Source organism: Protomyctophum parallelum (assembly GCF_964188405.1).
Source record: "Protomyctophum parallelum genome assembly, chromosome: 20".
Lineage (NCBI taxonomy): Eukaryota > Metazoa > Chordata > Actinopteri > Myctophiformes > Myctophidae > Protomyctophum > Protomyctophum parallelum.
Genome location: NC_139718.1, coordinates 35,521,249 through 35,536,321, shown reverse-complemented (window position 1 = coordinate 35,536,321; position 15,073 = coordinate 35,521,249). Strand labels below are relative to the sequence as shown.

The following is a 15,073-nucleotide window of genomic DNA, read 5'->3' as shown; positions in this document are numbered from 1 at the left end:
CGACCCCGGCAACGACAGACAGGCTGACCAGTGTTGCAGATGCAGTGTAGCAAGCAACTCTGACAATAGTAGCCTACAGTATTACTGCAGACAGCTACCATTTGGATAGATGCACCAACGCAAAGCCAGCAGGTGCCTATTAGATGGGGGTAGCACCCGCAGTTTCATTAAAGAGGATATTTCCAGAGCACTTAACCTGTCAGTTATAGGTAAAGAAACGTTGAATATGTATGTGTTTGGTTCCAAAACACCCCAGAGAATTACCTGCAGGAAAGTGAAGGCTCGTTTGAGAAATATTAAGAACAATCAAAGCATTGATGTCCATTTATTGGAAACACCCAAGTTGAGCTCTTCTATGATTAAAGCGCCAAACGGAAAGATAATTGGGACTTGGAAGCAAAAGGAATGCCCATAGCAGATGTACCCATCATAGGGATGGATGCAGAGGAGTCCTAATTGGCGGAGACCAATATTGGAAAATGGTCACAGGAAAAATGGAGAGACTGAATGAAGGACTAGTTGCACTGCACACATAACTGAAGTTGTGGACATTGAAGTGATGCACATCAGCGTCTTGTTTTTGCATCAGTCAGAAGTTCAGGAGGTCATGCCAAGATGTGCGAGTCAAGAGTAGTCAGCTGATGGCTGAATATCAACATCCTTATACAGTACATCCTAATACACTCATGCTTTCCAAGGTGTGATTTGGGGTCATGATGGCCTATGCTCCACTGGGAGCGACGGGCCTAAGTAAGTAAGTAACATCAGCGTCGGAGAGGAACAGGCACTGTCAGATCAGTTACATAACTTTAGGGGAATCGAAATCCCTTGGAATCCACATGAAAGAAATGCATTCTGAGAAGGAAGTGTATCCCAAGCCGTGCATATCCACGGCTTCCCAAGCCGTGCATATCCACGGCTTCCCAAGCCGTGCATATCCACGGCTTCCCAAGCCAACCACCTGTGAGTGGGGAGTGTTGGCTGATGGATGAATATCAACATCCTTATACATCCTAATACACTCATGCTTTCCAAGGTGTGATTTGGGGTCCTAAGGATGAATATACAGTGGGGAGTGTTGGCTGGGAGGAGGAGTGGGACTAAGGCCCCAGAGTGTAGTGATTGCATGTAGGCCTACCAACCTGCTCTGTGTAGTTTGATGACTGGTTGTAAAAGAAGCTCCAGTGTTCTGTTATTCTGCTCAGTGTGTTGCGCCTTCAAGCAGCTAGACATCTTGGTCCTCATATTCTCTGAACATTCTTTCAACTTCACAACAAATCTCCTCAGCAACCACAGACAGTCTGTGGTTGATAAATAACTTCACTGTTTGCAATAAAGTCATATTAGAAGACTTAATGATATTAAAAAGCGGAGGGAATTAAATATACTAGCCTACTGTACAAGCTGTGTGACCACGTTGGTTTCTGTCTCAATCACCTCAATGATGGTGATTCGATGTTTACTGCCACCTGCTGGTGAAGATCTGCACATACGTGGACCAGGCTCTGACCACAGCATCCCAAGTCCCATGTTGTTGCCGGAAGTACCAGCGTGCACGTTATCACACCGTTAGCTCTGTGTGTTGTTTTGTTGAGTGTGGTGTGGCTGAACAGTTTAAAGAGCATCATGTCAACCATAGAGGCCTGGTACATGGACAGTTCCGATGAAGATCAGAGAGCTCAACATAAACTCAGTCCAAACCAGCCCGTCTCTCTGGACCAACTAAAACAGCTCGGCGTTTCACACTGGAAGGTATTATATAATATATGCTGCCCTGGCGTTAGCATCGTTAGCTTATTCGCTTCAGAAATAAAGTTTACAAGCAATCTCTGCAGGACTGCAGCCATGCAATGAGTAAATATGAGAAGAATCTCAAGATGACCAATTCATCTTTTTTGTGTGTGTGCAAGTGACTGCAGACCGTTGTTGAATTGAATCTACTTCCTTCCTTCGCCGTCTAAGCTCCTTCGGTGCTAGCCCTCCAAGCAGAACCCAATGGTACTGAAGTTTCTGACATAAAACTCATCAAAATTTCAGAAAAGCTTTATGTAGGGTCCCGAAAGGGGCTACTTCGGTGCTATAGTAGACGGATTCTTCTTTTGTTCTTCACTTCTGTTATTATGAGTGTTCTTCAACTACTGTATAGTACCACCTGCTATGGATGTTTGTTTGCAGCCCTAAAGTCACAAATGCTGCAACAACTGAACATTTGTTCAAAGATTGTTGGACAACCACTTCAGAAACTTTATACATCCACGTTAGCTCCGTTTGGAACCTCTATATACTGTACATCTACGTATAACAGCATCCTAAGGTTAGCAAGGATTATCACCTCAAACACTATAGCTATGGACCAGAGCTACTCAAACACTAGCCATGTGTTTTATGGAGAATATAGGTTGCTATACCTTCAGGAAGGAGATAATGGTGTCCCAGCAGCATACAACAATAAGGTCAGACTAAAGAGGTCCTTTGTCCACCAGTCGTCTCGTCTTTGAGGCTTAATCAGGAGTTGTTGTAGCCATGGGGTAATCTAAGCGGTGGACATTGCTCTTGTCTTCATGTATGTCATATTGTTTTATTTTTTGAGTGGTGCAACCACTCCTACAACCAGCTTACCAGCAATGTCCGTATGTGGCCATGAGCACGAGTATATGACTTATTAGTACCAGTAGGGGGCGCCAGAAACAGAGAGAGTGATAGTGCTGTGCTTGCTAATGAGAGAGAGAGAGAGAGAGAGAGATGGGGGGGGTGGATGCACCACTCAGTTCACACAGGTGTGATTTTTGTGCTATGTCAAATGTGTTCTGCATACATGGCTGCTGGGTCGCAATACACATTTCAGTGTGAACTGACAATAAAGTACTATATCATATAGTTTAATTTACGTTTGTTTAGTAGCTTTTTTGATTTTTTTTTTTTTCTGTTGATCAAAGCTGCTGTGGTGTTTTTTTTCTCCAGCTGAATGCAGATATCTATGATGCAGACCCAGAGTTGGAGAAACTCCGCAAAGACCAAGGCTACTCCTATACGGATATCATCAGCGTTCATAAAGACACCTTACCGAACTATGAGGAAAAGGTGAGAGGCAAAGGTGTATTTAAACAAGTAGTGGGGCTTAATCTGCCTCATTCCAGGAGACTACCATTTGATTAATTGACTATAAGGACCCCAATGGAAACAAGCCATAGTGATTTGGGTGTTTATTCCCATTAGCAGATCATGTATTGACCTGTTGCTTCTTGAGCACAAAATATCTCTTGGTAGAGCCACCCATCGACTAATCTAATATACGGCAACCTTCAGTGTTTCTTCACTAGTCCGATCCAGAAGAACACAGTTTGCCGGCCACTGCTACAGAGCTGACAATGCAGGTTATATCTTCCCTTCTTCTCTGGAGTCTTGCCTCAAAGCAGACCAGAGGTAGAAGACTGTCGTTCCCTGATGTCATCGCTAGGGACACAGGCATCAGTAAGCAGGAACTGGGGATGGCAATGAAGGACCAGGAAGTCTGGCGTGTTATTGTGAAATCCACGATCTCGACCGCGGTCGAAAAATGATGATGATTGACCTGTACTTTCCTGTGCGTGTCTTTGAAAACTGTTAATCAATCAATCAATCACACCTGCCTGGAAACAAGTGAAACTGCAGTATGGCAGCAACTATCAAACTAATCAACAGTCACAATTATGATCTAGACTAGAGATTAACTCACCACACTGACATTTTCATCCCTTGTTTTCAGAAAGCTTATCAATGTCACACACAACCAGTGACCACTGCCATGGCAGGCTGGATGGCACAATGCACATTTACCATTTAACATGAACACAGACACAGCCCTGGCCCCCCAGCTCACAAATGAGTACTGTGACCACACAAAATAATCATATTGAACTGGGGACCCCCCACCCTGACAAGCACTTGGAATGTTAGCCTCAACTGCTGTTACTTGCAACTCTAGATTTAGTTTAATATGTTGAATCTAGAGTTGCAACACCAACCATTGACAGCCCATACATCAAACCGGAAAAGTCCTATCTGATTGTATTAAACAACGTTAAACTCACCAACATTATACATAGCTGCTGTACGGAAAGATTTAATTATCTATCTGCAAAGTATTTGTTTCATAAAAATCCAGCGTAATATGTTATGAGCTACTTTCTGACAATAAAGTCTGTGCAGGTGATACTTTTTTAAAGTGTTCTACTTTGGATGCACTCATTGGAAATCACTTGCCAATCCTGCATACCTCCTGCACATAATGCAGGAGGCAGCAGGATGTTATGTTATTGAAAACGAGTGCTTCCAAACTCCCCACACTTTGAAAGGTGAAATAATCACCTGCATGGAAATCATGTGTACACAAAAAAACTTGACACAATACCGATGACAGTGCTGTGAAAAAAAGGTATATGAAGCTATCTAGCTAATTTATGAAAAGGTTTGCTTCATCTCTCTCAGCTAAAGGGGTCCTTGGGCAGAAAGAGGTTGAAGACCCCTGCCCTAAACGCTTGCACACACCGACGCCATTGTCTCACTGGCTAATTTCTTGGCTGTATATTGTATATCTGTCTCGTCTCTCTCTCCCTAGCTGAAGATGTTCTTTGAGGAGCACCTCCACCTGGACGATGAGATACGCTACGTCCTGGACGGCCAGGCATACTTCGATGTCAGGGACAAGGACGAGCGCTGGATCAGGATCTCCATGAGAAAGGGAGACCTCATCACCCTTCCTGCAGGCATCTACCACCGCTTCACCCTCACCGACACTGTGAGTCTGTGGCTGTGGATTAGCTCAGTGATTCTCAAGCATCCACAGTTGGATTGCATTGCCGAAAAGAAACCTCTCCATTTTCTAACTTTTTGTGTTCTTTCATACATTAACGCCCTACTTGAACACATTACGGCGTCACACAAAGTATCAAAAGTAGCAGATCCACAAGCTCTAAAGCGTTGAGCTTGTGGATCTGCTACTTTTGAATATGCAATTATGCATCCTGAAAAGTAACAGGTTTGGTCATATGAGGTTTACACCCGAGAGAGACAATGTATTAGGCCACAGACCCCCATTTAATAAAATGTTTCATCTCTGGGACCCTAATCTAAGCAGGGTTATTATTCTGATAGTGTGCAAATAGAACCAAATTGACCTGTTTGTTGCACTTATACATTCTTGGGAGTTACAGACCCACACAAGGGTCCAGTTGGTTCCAAACTAAACTAAACGTCATTTAGCTGGACGACCTGTCATTAACCCCCTGGAGATTGAGATTTAGGATCTTGTCTTTAAATCACACACACATGCACTCTGTATTTTTGAGCCCTTAAATCCTCCATTGTTGCTGTGATTACTGTTACACTATCAAGTAAAGTGTGATTTATACTTTGAAGTGTCCTGTGCAAGTTCTTATTTGTACGGTGTCCTGTACCAAAAATAACCGATCTACAAGTTTGTGAGCTTGTAGCCTGCCCTGGGGTCCACCTATGCTTTTTGGAAACTGCCCATAGATCCGAAGTCCCGTTAGTCCGAACATGCATTGCTCCCGTGCTTGCGGTTAGGTTTAGGTTTGCTCCCGTGCTTGTGGTTAGGTTTAGGTTAGGGTTAGAGATAGGGATAGTAATTTCGGAACAATGAACCTTCTGACTAATGACGCGGCACCTGCTTTTTATGGCATAGGCAGCTCCCGGCAGGATCCACCGAGAATCTAGACGCAGCTGCGTGACATGAGACTAATTAATGAGAGCTTGTAGATCGGTCAATGTTCGACACAGGACACCATCGCACAACTATGTATATTAAATCAGGCTTAATAGCTACATTCACAGTGATTTGACTTTTGCAATCTCTCCACAGAACTACACTAAAGCTATGAGACTGTTTGTGGGGGAGCCCGTGTGGAAGGCTCACAACCGACCGGCTGACGACTTTGAGATCCGTCAGCAGTATGTTGCTTCATTACAGTGACTGAAGAAGAGAAGCATAGCCTAATGTCTTCATGAAAGTGCCTGGAAACGAAGTGCAGAGAGAGACTTCATAGTACATAGTTATTGTTTGGCCAGGTGCCAGTATGTACAGTGACGTATAAAAGCCTGATTTGGATTGGAGTCTTTGGGTAAGACCAGGGACCATATAGACTAGGGTATGTGCGTGACATCATCATCATACCCGGGAATGTTATGCGGGAACGCCTACTGAGTGGCAGAAACCCCCCTACTTTCTGGCCTTGACAGCCCAAACGTCCTATTTGATTGCATTAAATGACATTAAATTAACTTTGTCACTCGATCTGCCATTCACTTTATGCATGCGCATACCCTCTATTGTACGAAGGTTTTGTGTGCATACAAACAAACCCTACGGGTCCATTTGTTTCATATGGCTGCTGTGCATGGAGCCCATTGGATTTGTATATTTGATCAGCGAAAGGGCCTTTGTGTGGAGTTTGCATGTTCTCCCCGTGTCCCCTAGGGTAGGTACCCTCACAAAAACATGCAGTAATCCCGGTAGTACTGCCTGAATAAACTAATTGATTATAATAAATTATAGATTGTTTTTTATAAAAAAATATTTTCAAAACGAGCTAAAATATAGCCAATCTACAAGTTCACAACATGCTGCATCGTGACATGTGATTTTGTACGTTGACTCTTAGCATTTTTTTGTGTGACATTTAAGTGGTTGATCACACTAATTTAGTTGATTATAAGAAAATTGATGAAGGATGAATTATTTGAAGTAATCAATATAATTATTGCAGCTCTACAATGATGTAATGTATTGCAGTGTGACTTATATTTAGGTTGACACTACGATTTTAGGTAAAGCGGTTCATGGCGGTATATAATCATCATCATACTATAATTCTAACAATGTCTGTGTGTCACTGTGACTGCCGTAGCTCCTTACTGCCTGCACCAATCACTCCCACTTTTCACACAGGCATTGACCACTATGGAGGGTGTAACGAAGCCCTTTATATGTCAATTACAAACGCACCCGGGCGCAGTCCCCCCCCACGGCCACAAGGGGGGGTGCAAATATCTCACAACGGGTAAGGGCTAGTGGATATAATGGACCATGTAAAAATCATTATCAGGATAGACTAGTAAGGGCTTCTTGTAGATAACCTACTGTGCCTTGGTTTTATTTCCATTTAGGCACCGTCAATTTAAAATGACTTTACTCTAAACATGCGATTACACAGCCATCATACTAGGTAATGCGAGTTACTGTACATTGATATAATGAAAAGTGTTGATAAAGTACAGCATCTCTTGTAGAATGATGACTTCACATGGAAATAAAATCGTTGCTATGACTTTCAGCCTGTCTTTTTATTATCATCAGAATTTCTTGACATAAAAGTTGATTCTTATGGAGGATAAAACAATTGTTTTTTTTTCATATCCAGAACACACAATGCGATTAAATGAATTCTGATCAATGCAAACATGTAAACAGTGATACTTAAGATAAGGATAAATCAATAAAACAAATTGCCAGACAAATATATATATAGGTTTCTTTTTACAACAACTTCCCTACGATGATATGTACATGGTTTGGATAACTTACATTCCGTTGCGTTTAGTGGATAGGACACAGTGCAAAACCCGAACCGATTTCTTCTCTCCCTTTCTCTTCATGAGGTAATCGCAGACCTAAATATGTAACTTGAGCTGAAAACAAGTGTGCCACCCTAATTTATATCAACACACAACACAGTAATGCTGGAACGACAACAGCTCAGAGAAAGAAAGGAGTGATACAACAGGGCTTCTTGTAGTCTAAGAGGGAATGTTCAACAACGCATTGGCTAATGCGGATAATGCCCACGCTGTCGGCTACGGTATAGCGCTGCAGTCATGCAGAGTGGCAGTGTTAACACCCAAGCCACTCCAAATGCAAACCGTCGCCATCAGGTGGAAACCGTGGAAGTCCAAAACCGTTCCTTTTTTAATTATTATTTGAAAAACGATTTAAAGTAGTGAGAGTAGCCGATCTGACAAGCTCACTCACAACCCCATGGTGAGCTTGTTAGCTCAGCTATTTTCACTGCTTTTGTGTGACACTTTAAGTTGGACAATAATTGACCAAAACAAAGTATGAAATATGGAGATACCAGGTTTCTGCCCGACAGCCACGAAATGTTTGTAGTGTGCCCTGGCTGTGTCACTACTCGTAGATAATATATTTTTGTAGTGGTGTAATTATTATTTCTTAGATAATTGAAACAGCAATGAACATAGCTTTAAAGTTTAACCGCATCATTAAAAAAACCATCAATGTCCTAAACACACAGGATTTTCTTCTTCTCCGTGCACTCCTTTTACTACCTGGAGTCTTCCTTACATAACTATCCCGTGCTTTAACATTCTGAGCAGATTGGGCCATGACTTTTCTTGCGTCATTGTCCTCGCACTGTCCACTGCCAAGGCCGACCTGAAGAGAAATATTGGGCCTGGGCTTGGTTCCTAAATCATATTAGACCTAAAGTTGCCTTTATTCATATATTTACAAAAGGGCAAAATTCATCTTTAATACGTTTTGGTAAACCAAGCCTAAAACTAAAACGGTTCCCTTTCTGGCACCGCAGACTTGCAATATATGTGCCTCTGTTTTCCTTCTTTCTTTAGGGCTCGATTCCCTGCATCGCGGCCGATGAAAGCGCAGTACTGTTGTCAGACACTGCCTAAGCAAATAGCCGATCTACAAGCTCGCAATGCAAAGCACCGAAAGCTTGTAGATCGGCTATTTTAAGCGCACGGCACCGGACAAATGTTAGTCCCTCTAATTCTGTCCTCCTAGACCAGTTTAAGGCACTGCGCGTTGAAGCTGTCTCCCTCTCGACAGGCCACGGCCTCCAGCAGCGCCTGCTTCTTCTGGGTGCTGCGAGACGACTCCAGCTCGTACATGGTGGTCAGGTTGAAGAGCACGCTCTCGTGGAGGTAGAGTGTCGGGTCCTGCTGCACCAGGCCCTCCAGCTGGCCCAGGGACTCCTTCAGTCGGCCCAGGTACAGCAGGCACACGGCTGCGTTGTTGTTGGCCTGGAGGACGGACAGACAGACAGACAGACAGACAGACAGACAGACAGACAGACAGACAGACAGACAGACAGACAGACAGACAGACAGACAGACAGACAGACAGGCAGAGAGGATGATGGGAAGAGAGAGAGAGACATACAGACAGATGATTGAGTAGTGTGTTCGATTGTAGCCCCGCTAATCCAATCAAGATTTCTGAAAGAAATAAAACTGGATGGATTCCCATGGAATTTACTGTGCACCTTCATGCTCCCAAACCATTCAGGCAGCGACACCAAAATAATTGAACTGGGGACCCCCCAAAAAATTATAATTGAACTGGGGACACCCCCAAAAAAATAATCATAATTGAACTGGGGACCCCCCCAAAAAAAATATTTGAACTGGGGACACCCCCAAAAAAATAATCATATTTGAACTGGGGACACTCTGACAAGCACTTGTAATTGTAGGTATTACTTTTAGTTTTAATTGGTTTCACAGATAAATATTGGCAGAAAATAGGCAAACTACAAGCTCACAACACCAAACAATGACATAGCCCTACTGTACAGAAGACAGACAAGGTAATTGCTCAGGCACACAGCTTGTTGTTTAAAGTTATGTTTTGCCTTAGCATATGTTAAAGGAACGCACGCTTGCTTATGGCAGTCCATCGATGTCGATGATGACGTTGCTCCAAATATAATTTATGAGATGATTATTGTTGTGTCTGTCGTCTGTGCATAGCCAGTGGCTCTTCAGACCGACGCGTGATCCGCAGACATTGTCGCGCACGCACGCACGCACACGCACGCACGCACGCACACACACAATGTGGTTGTGTGTGCAGTCACTCACCACTGGGTTTTTCGGGTCGATTTTCAGGACCTCTGCGAAGGATGAATGAGCTTCACCGTAGTTATTCTGACTGAGATAGACAAAAGCCCTGGAACATAACAGAAACAAAAAACACATCATATGGAACGTCTGTCGGGTGGAAACCTCATGTCCAAAACAGATACTTTTCAGGATAAAAAAGAAAAGAAGAAAAAAACGCAAAAGCAGCAGATCTACAGGTACTAGCTCCAAACGCATCTGCTATACTCTTGATGCATTTGCGTGACACCGTAGTGTGTTCAAGCACAGCGTTAATTTATGGAAAGAAAACACCAACACTTGACTGTGGAGATAAGAGGTTTCTGCGCGACAGCGACGACTGGAGCTCTCAGATTCCAGACTTTTATTGAAGGGAGAGCCCCTGGAGACGCAGCATTTCATTTTTCAAGGGGGACCCGTACGCTCGCCGGCGTGACCTGAACATCAACACCCCCCGCTGGGGGAGTGGCACAGTCTCCGTCACCTCGGCACGGCTGGCTTGGCGCTCGGCACCCTGCTGTGCCGCAGACGTGGAGGAGGTGTGACCTACGGCGCCAACTGACACGGAGTGAGTGAGGGCACACAGCCGAGCGGGTAACCCATTCAGGACGGGAACCCCTTTTGGTGTTTTAAGCATTACGTTACGCTTTGGCTAGTGAACAATAACAAAATAGCAGATCTACAAGCTCGTAGCGCGGCACCGAGTGCTGCGCTACGAGCTTGTAGATCTGTTATCTTTTGGGGGGAAAATCTTTAAAATGTGACGCAAATCTTTGAATATATATTCTTTCAGAGGTAACATTTGTAACTCAAATCTTTGCTTCTGGGGGGGGGGGGGGTCCCTGGAACAATATATTTTCAGATGGGGGCCCGCGGGTAATTTCATATAATTCTGGGGCTCCTTGACATGAAAGTGGTTGAGCACGACTGATATAGAAACACATGGTTTTTCAGAAAACAAAAGACATTTGTAGAATTGTCCTCAGGTCTAAAATGGGCTAAAGTCCTGATGGAATCACGGGCTATACCGCATCGCGGAAAATAATAAAATAATAAAAATAATCCTGTCGCAATTGTTTTCTGAAGGCACGAAATGATCAGGATCGCTCGCTCGCGCACGCGCGCACACACACACACACACACTTTACCTGTTCATCAGCACGAATGTGGTGTGACTGGGCTGTGTTTGGCAGGCCTTCTCCACATCTTCAAAGTACCTCTCTGCTGTTTTGATGTCTCCGATCTGGCCATGGAGACATGCACGCGGGCACACACACGCACACACACACACACACACACACACACACACACACACACACACACACACACACACACACACACACACACACACACACACACACACACACACACACACACACACACACACACACACACACACACACACACACACACACACGCACGCACACACACGCACACACGTTTACAACTGAGAGTAGTAATGTACTGTGTGTGTGTGTATTGATATATCTCATTAGCTAATAGGCTACAATGTGACCTCAATGTCATGACAAACATGTCATGACATTAAAATCAGGTAAACCATTAAGATGATGATGTCTGCCCACCCACCCGGAGAGTCACCAGGGGAACATCACGTTGGTGATGTCTGCCCACCCAAAAATGTAATAATCAATTTTAATCAAATCTCGTAATCTTTTGATTGGCACAGTATCTATTCTGATTATCTCGTTTTGGCTCAGATCCTTGCGGTTCCCTTTAACAATTATGTTAAAAATAAGGCCGAAAAAAGCCCCCAACATATCTTACAAAAAGGTATCGTGCATGGGTTAGTTAGTGGCGTGGAGACGTTACAGAGGTGGTTAGAATGCAGGTATTGTGCATGGGTTAGTTAGTGGCGTGGAGACGTTACAGAGGTGGTTAGAATGCAGGTATTGTGCATGGGTTAGTTAGTGGCGTGGAGACGTTACAGAGGTGGTTAGAATGCAGGTATTGTGCATGGGTTAGTTAGTGGCGTGGAGACGTTACAGAGGTGGTTAGAATGCAGGTATTGTGCATGGGTTAGTTAGTGGCGTGGAGACGTTACAGAGGTAGTTACCTGGAGGAAGATTCGTCCGATGCCACTGAGCAGCTGCACTCTCTGCTGGGGCTCGTACTGGATGATGGAGTGATATGTTTCTACTGCCAGCACATAGTCCTGAGATAGAGAGAGAGATGTTTCTACTGCCAGCACATACCTCAATAAAAGCTCTCGTAGCCTGTAGCTTTTATTGAGAAAAATCGGTTTGAGGGAAAAGGAAGTTGATGCCTGTTGTTCCTGCCCGTCGACTACAAAACAATACTACAACATGCAGTAACGATATCATCCGCTCCCGACAGGATCATATGCCCTAAATGAAATGGTGCCCAGGCTAGCCAGCACATAGTCCTGAGACACAGGGAGAGACATAGGAGAAACCTTTTCATTTCAAGGACCCCCACCAAACTGATGAAACCGTTTGACTGGAGACCCCTATCCTAAAAGATTTAGTCAGGGAGACCCCCAGAAGATGATTTGTGTACTTAAAATGTTCAAAAATAGCAGATGTACAAGCTCACAGCGTTGCACGAGGTGACGCACTGGGAGCTTGTAGAGCTGCTATTTTTGAACATATAAAAGGATGAAGTGGTTAAAATGATTGTGATGCTGTATTAACCGTGTGAGCACACGCACGCACGCACACACACACACGCACTCTCCCGTGCACAACTTTAGTCACTTTCAAGTCCTTGCCGAGCCGTGATGATGTATAGACCGTATCAGAAACGGGTCGCCTGGTCGCAGCGAAAGTATTTCCTGTAGGCGGAGACGACATATCTGCGCCGTAAACTCGCAGGTCTTATAGTACATTGAACGGTAGAGTGACTGATGTTAGTCTGCTCAAACGGCTGCTGTATTCATACACTATACCTCATACTAAGCATTTAGAGTCAGAGGTATAAAGTACAGCAGCCTTGTGTTCATACAACAGAAAGACTGGGTATTGGGTAAGACTCACTATGTACCTTTCACGCTGTGTATTCTTTTACATTCCGTTTCTCTCCAAAGTTGAATGTTGCCACTACTGTCGGAGCAGCCATAAACTACACAGGTTCACCCCGATGTTCTGGGCATCCTTGTAAAGTCAGTGTTAGTAAAAAGCAGGTAAAAAGAGTAACGTTTGAGCAGACTAACATCAGTCACTCTACCATTCAATTTACACCGCCTACAGGAAATACGTCCGCTGCGACCAGGGGACACGTTTCTGTATTGGTCTATAGGTGGAACATTTTCTAAATCGTTTTACAAAATTGCCAAAATAGCCTCTCGGCAAGCTCGCAACAAGTGGTGATGGTGAAGCTTTGTGAGCTTTTGGATTGGCAAAAGGTTGTCCTCGCGCCACCCATCGTACGACAAAGAATAAAAACAAACTAATGTAACCGGGCTGAAATGAATGACACGGGGAGACAGCGACAGAGAGAGAGAAAAGAGAGAGAGACATACAAACAGTGAGAGGTGTAAGATAGGTTAACCCATTTTGGGGCGGGAAGCCCTTTTTGTGTTAGCATTATGTTACGCTTTAGCTATTGAAAAATAGCAGATCTACAAGCTCATAGCGCGCCACCGAGTGGCGCGCCAAGAGCTTGTAGGTCTGCTATTTTTGAAAAATCAAAGAACGACTGACACGGAAACAGCTTTTTCAGAAAACTGTTAAGCGCACAATACGGCACGCAAAGATAAACGGCACGCAAAGAGAACGATCGTAGAGCGGGGTGGAGGATAGAATGTGTAAGAGAAATAAACAGCGCGCAGGGGTATAGAGATACAGAGGACGAGCGAGGTAAATAAGTGGGGGGGGGGGGGGGGGTGAGAGGGTGGGGAGAGAGGGCACATTAATCAAAGCTATGGAGTATGATTGGGTCGATGTGCCCCCCCCACCCCCACCCCACTCTCTGCACCGCTACACATTGCTCACATGGTGACTGCACTGCTGAGCCGAGCACGGACAGAGGTCAGGGAAGTTAGCGCACCCCACACGCACGTGTGCGGTGATGTATTACTACACTTTTGAGGGCCACATGTGACATCATGCCCCTTCAATAGCGTTGCTGTCGGGGAAGAAACCTCTTACAGTATGTCCATGTTTAAACTTTTGGGGATTTTCGGACCCCCCCCCCCCCCCATGTGAAAAATGTGTGCCAGGGAAGATTTGTACGCCTCTAGCAGTGATTCTCAACCCGTTTAATTTCAAGGACCACCAGTTTGATATGCATTAGGCTACGGACCCCCATTTAATGGCATTTCTATCTCCGAGACCCCAATTTATATTGTCAAATCTGGGCAACGGGTCCATTTGGTTCCTAACTACCATTTAGTTGAGGTGCGTGTGTGTTGTGTGTGTGTGTGTGGAGGGGCATGGAAGTCCAGAGTTTCCAGACTGTCACCAGTAGATGGCAGTGTGGTACTGCCTACAGTGTGTGGGCTCCAATCCACACCCCATTCATTTTCCCCTCACTCTCTCTCTCTCTCTCTCTGACCAAGAATCCAATTAGTGGTCAGTCTGGGGAGATTTCACTGGGAATCCTCCGCTAGCCTAGCATCAGTGAATGTCTCACACAAGACACACACACACATCCGGAGTACTGCGCACGCACACACACACACACACACACACACACACACACACACACACACACACACACACACACACACACACACACACACACACACACACACACACACACACACACACACACACACACACACACACACACACACACACACACACACACACACACACACACACACACACACACACACACACACACACACACACAAGCTCTTATGTCAGACTACTGTTCATAGACTATAGTTCCGCATTTAACACTATTGTACCATCTAAATTAGTGTTGAAACTCAGTGGTCTTGGTGTGGGCAGCTCCATCTGTAACTGGCTATTTGATTTTCTGACGGGTAGGCCCCAGTGTGTTCGCATAGGAGAGAGAAGCTCATCCACAATTCTCACCAGAACCGGTGCGCCCCAAGGCTGCTGCCTCAGTCCTCTGCTGTACAGCTTGTTTACGTTTGATTGTGTCGCCAGATATGAGAATAACATCATAATTAAATTTGCGGATGATACCACAGTGATCGGACTAATAACCG

At 44.6% G+C, this 15,073-nt stretch overlaps 2 protein-coding genes across 3 annotated transcripts in view; one reads left to right on the top strand and one right to left on the bottom strand.

Moving 5' to 3' along the window:
- The first annotated feature begins 1,533 nt into the window (after window positions 1–1,533).
- On the top strand, window positions 1,534–7,331 carry adi1 (acireductone dioxygenase 1). The gene is made up of 4 exons (XM_083792108.1): window positions 1,534–1,752; window positions 2,962–3,081; window positions 4,598–4,777; window positions 5,861–7,331. The coding sequence occupies exons 1-4, from the start codon at window positions 1,627–1,629 to the stop codon at window positions 5,969–5,971; spliced, it is 537 nt and encodes a 178-aa protein (XP_083648234.1). The 5' UTR covers window positions 1,534–1,626; the 3' UTR covers window positions 5,972–7,331.
- The window catches only part of trappc12 (trafficking protein particle complex subunit 12), a 46,539-nt gene continuing 38,788 nt past the window's right edge, over window positions 7,323–15,073 (bottom strand). For both annotated transcript variants that reach the window (XM_083792106.1, XM_083792107.1), the window contains exons 9-12: window positions 11,990–12,088; window positions 11,061–11,155; window positions 9,895–9,982; window positions 7,323–9,054 (exon numbers count right to left, since the gene is read on the bottom strand). In XM_083792106.1, coding sequence (XP_083648232.1) covers window positions 8,812–9,054; window positions 9,895–9,982; window positions 11,061–11,155; window positions 11,990–12,088 — 525 coding nt within the window. In that variant the 3' untranslated portion in view covers window positions 7,323–8,811. The remainder of the gene's footprint in view (window positions 9,055–9,894; window positions 9,983–11,060; window positions 11,156–11,989; window positions 12,089–15,073) is intronic.

Excerpts from the sequence above, each read along its gene's own strand:
- adi1 (XM_083792108.1), top strand. The coding sequence starts at position 1,627 with ATGTCAACCATAGAGGCCTGGTACATGGACAGTTCCGATGAAGATCAG. Across the intron at positions 3,082-4,597 it reads TACCGAACTATGAGGAAAAG|CTGAAGATGTTCTTTGAGGA; the intron begins GTGAGAGGCAAA and ends CTCTCTCCCTAG. Across the intron at positions 4,778-5,860 it reads GCTTCACCCTCACCGACACT|AACTACACTAAAGCTATGAG; the intron begins GTGAGTCTGTGG and ends ATCTCTCCACAG.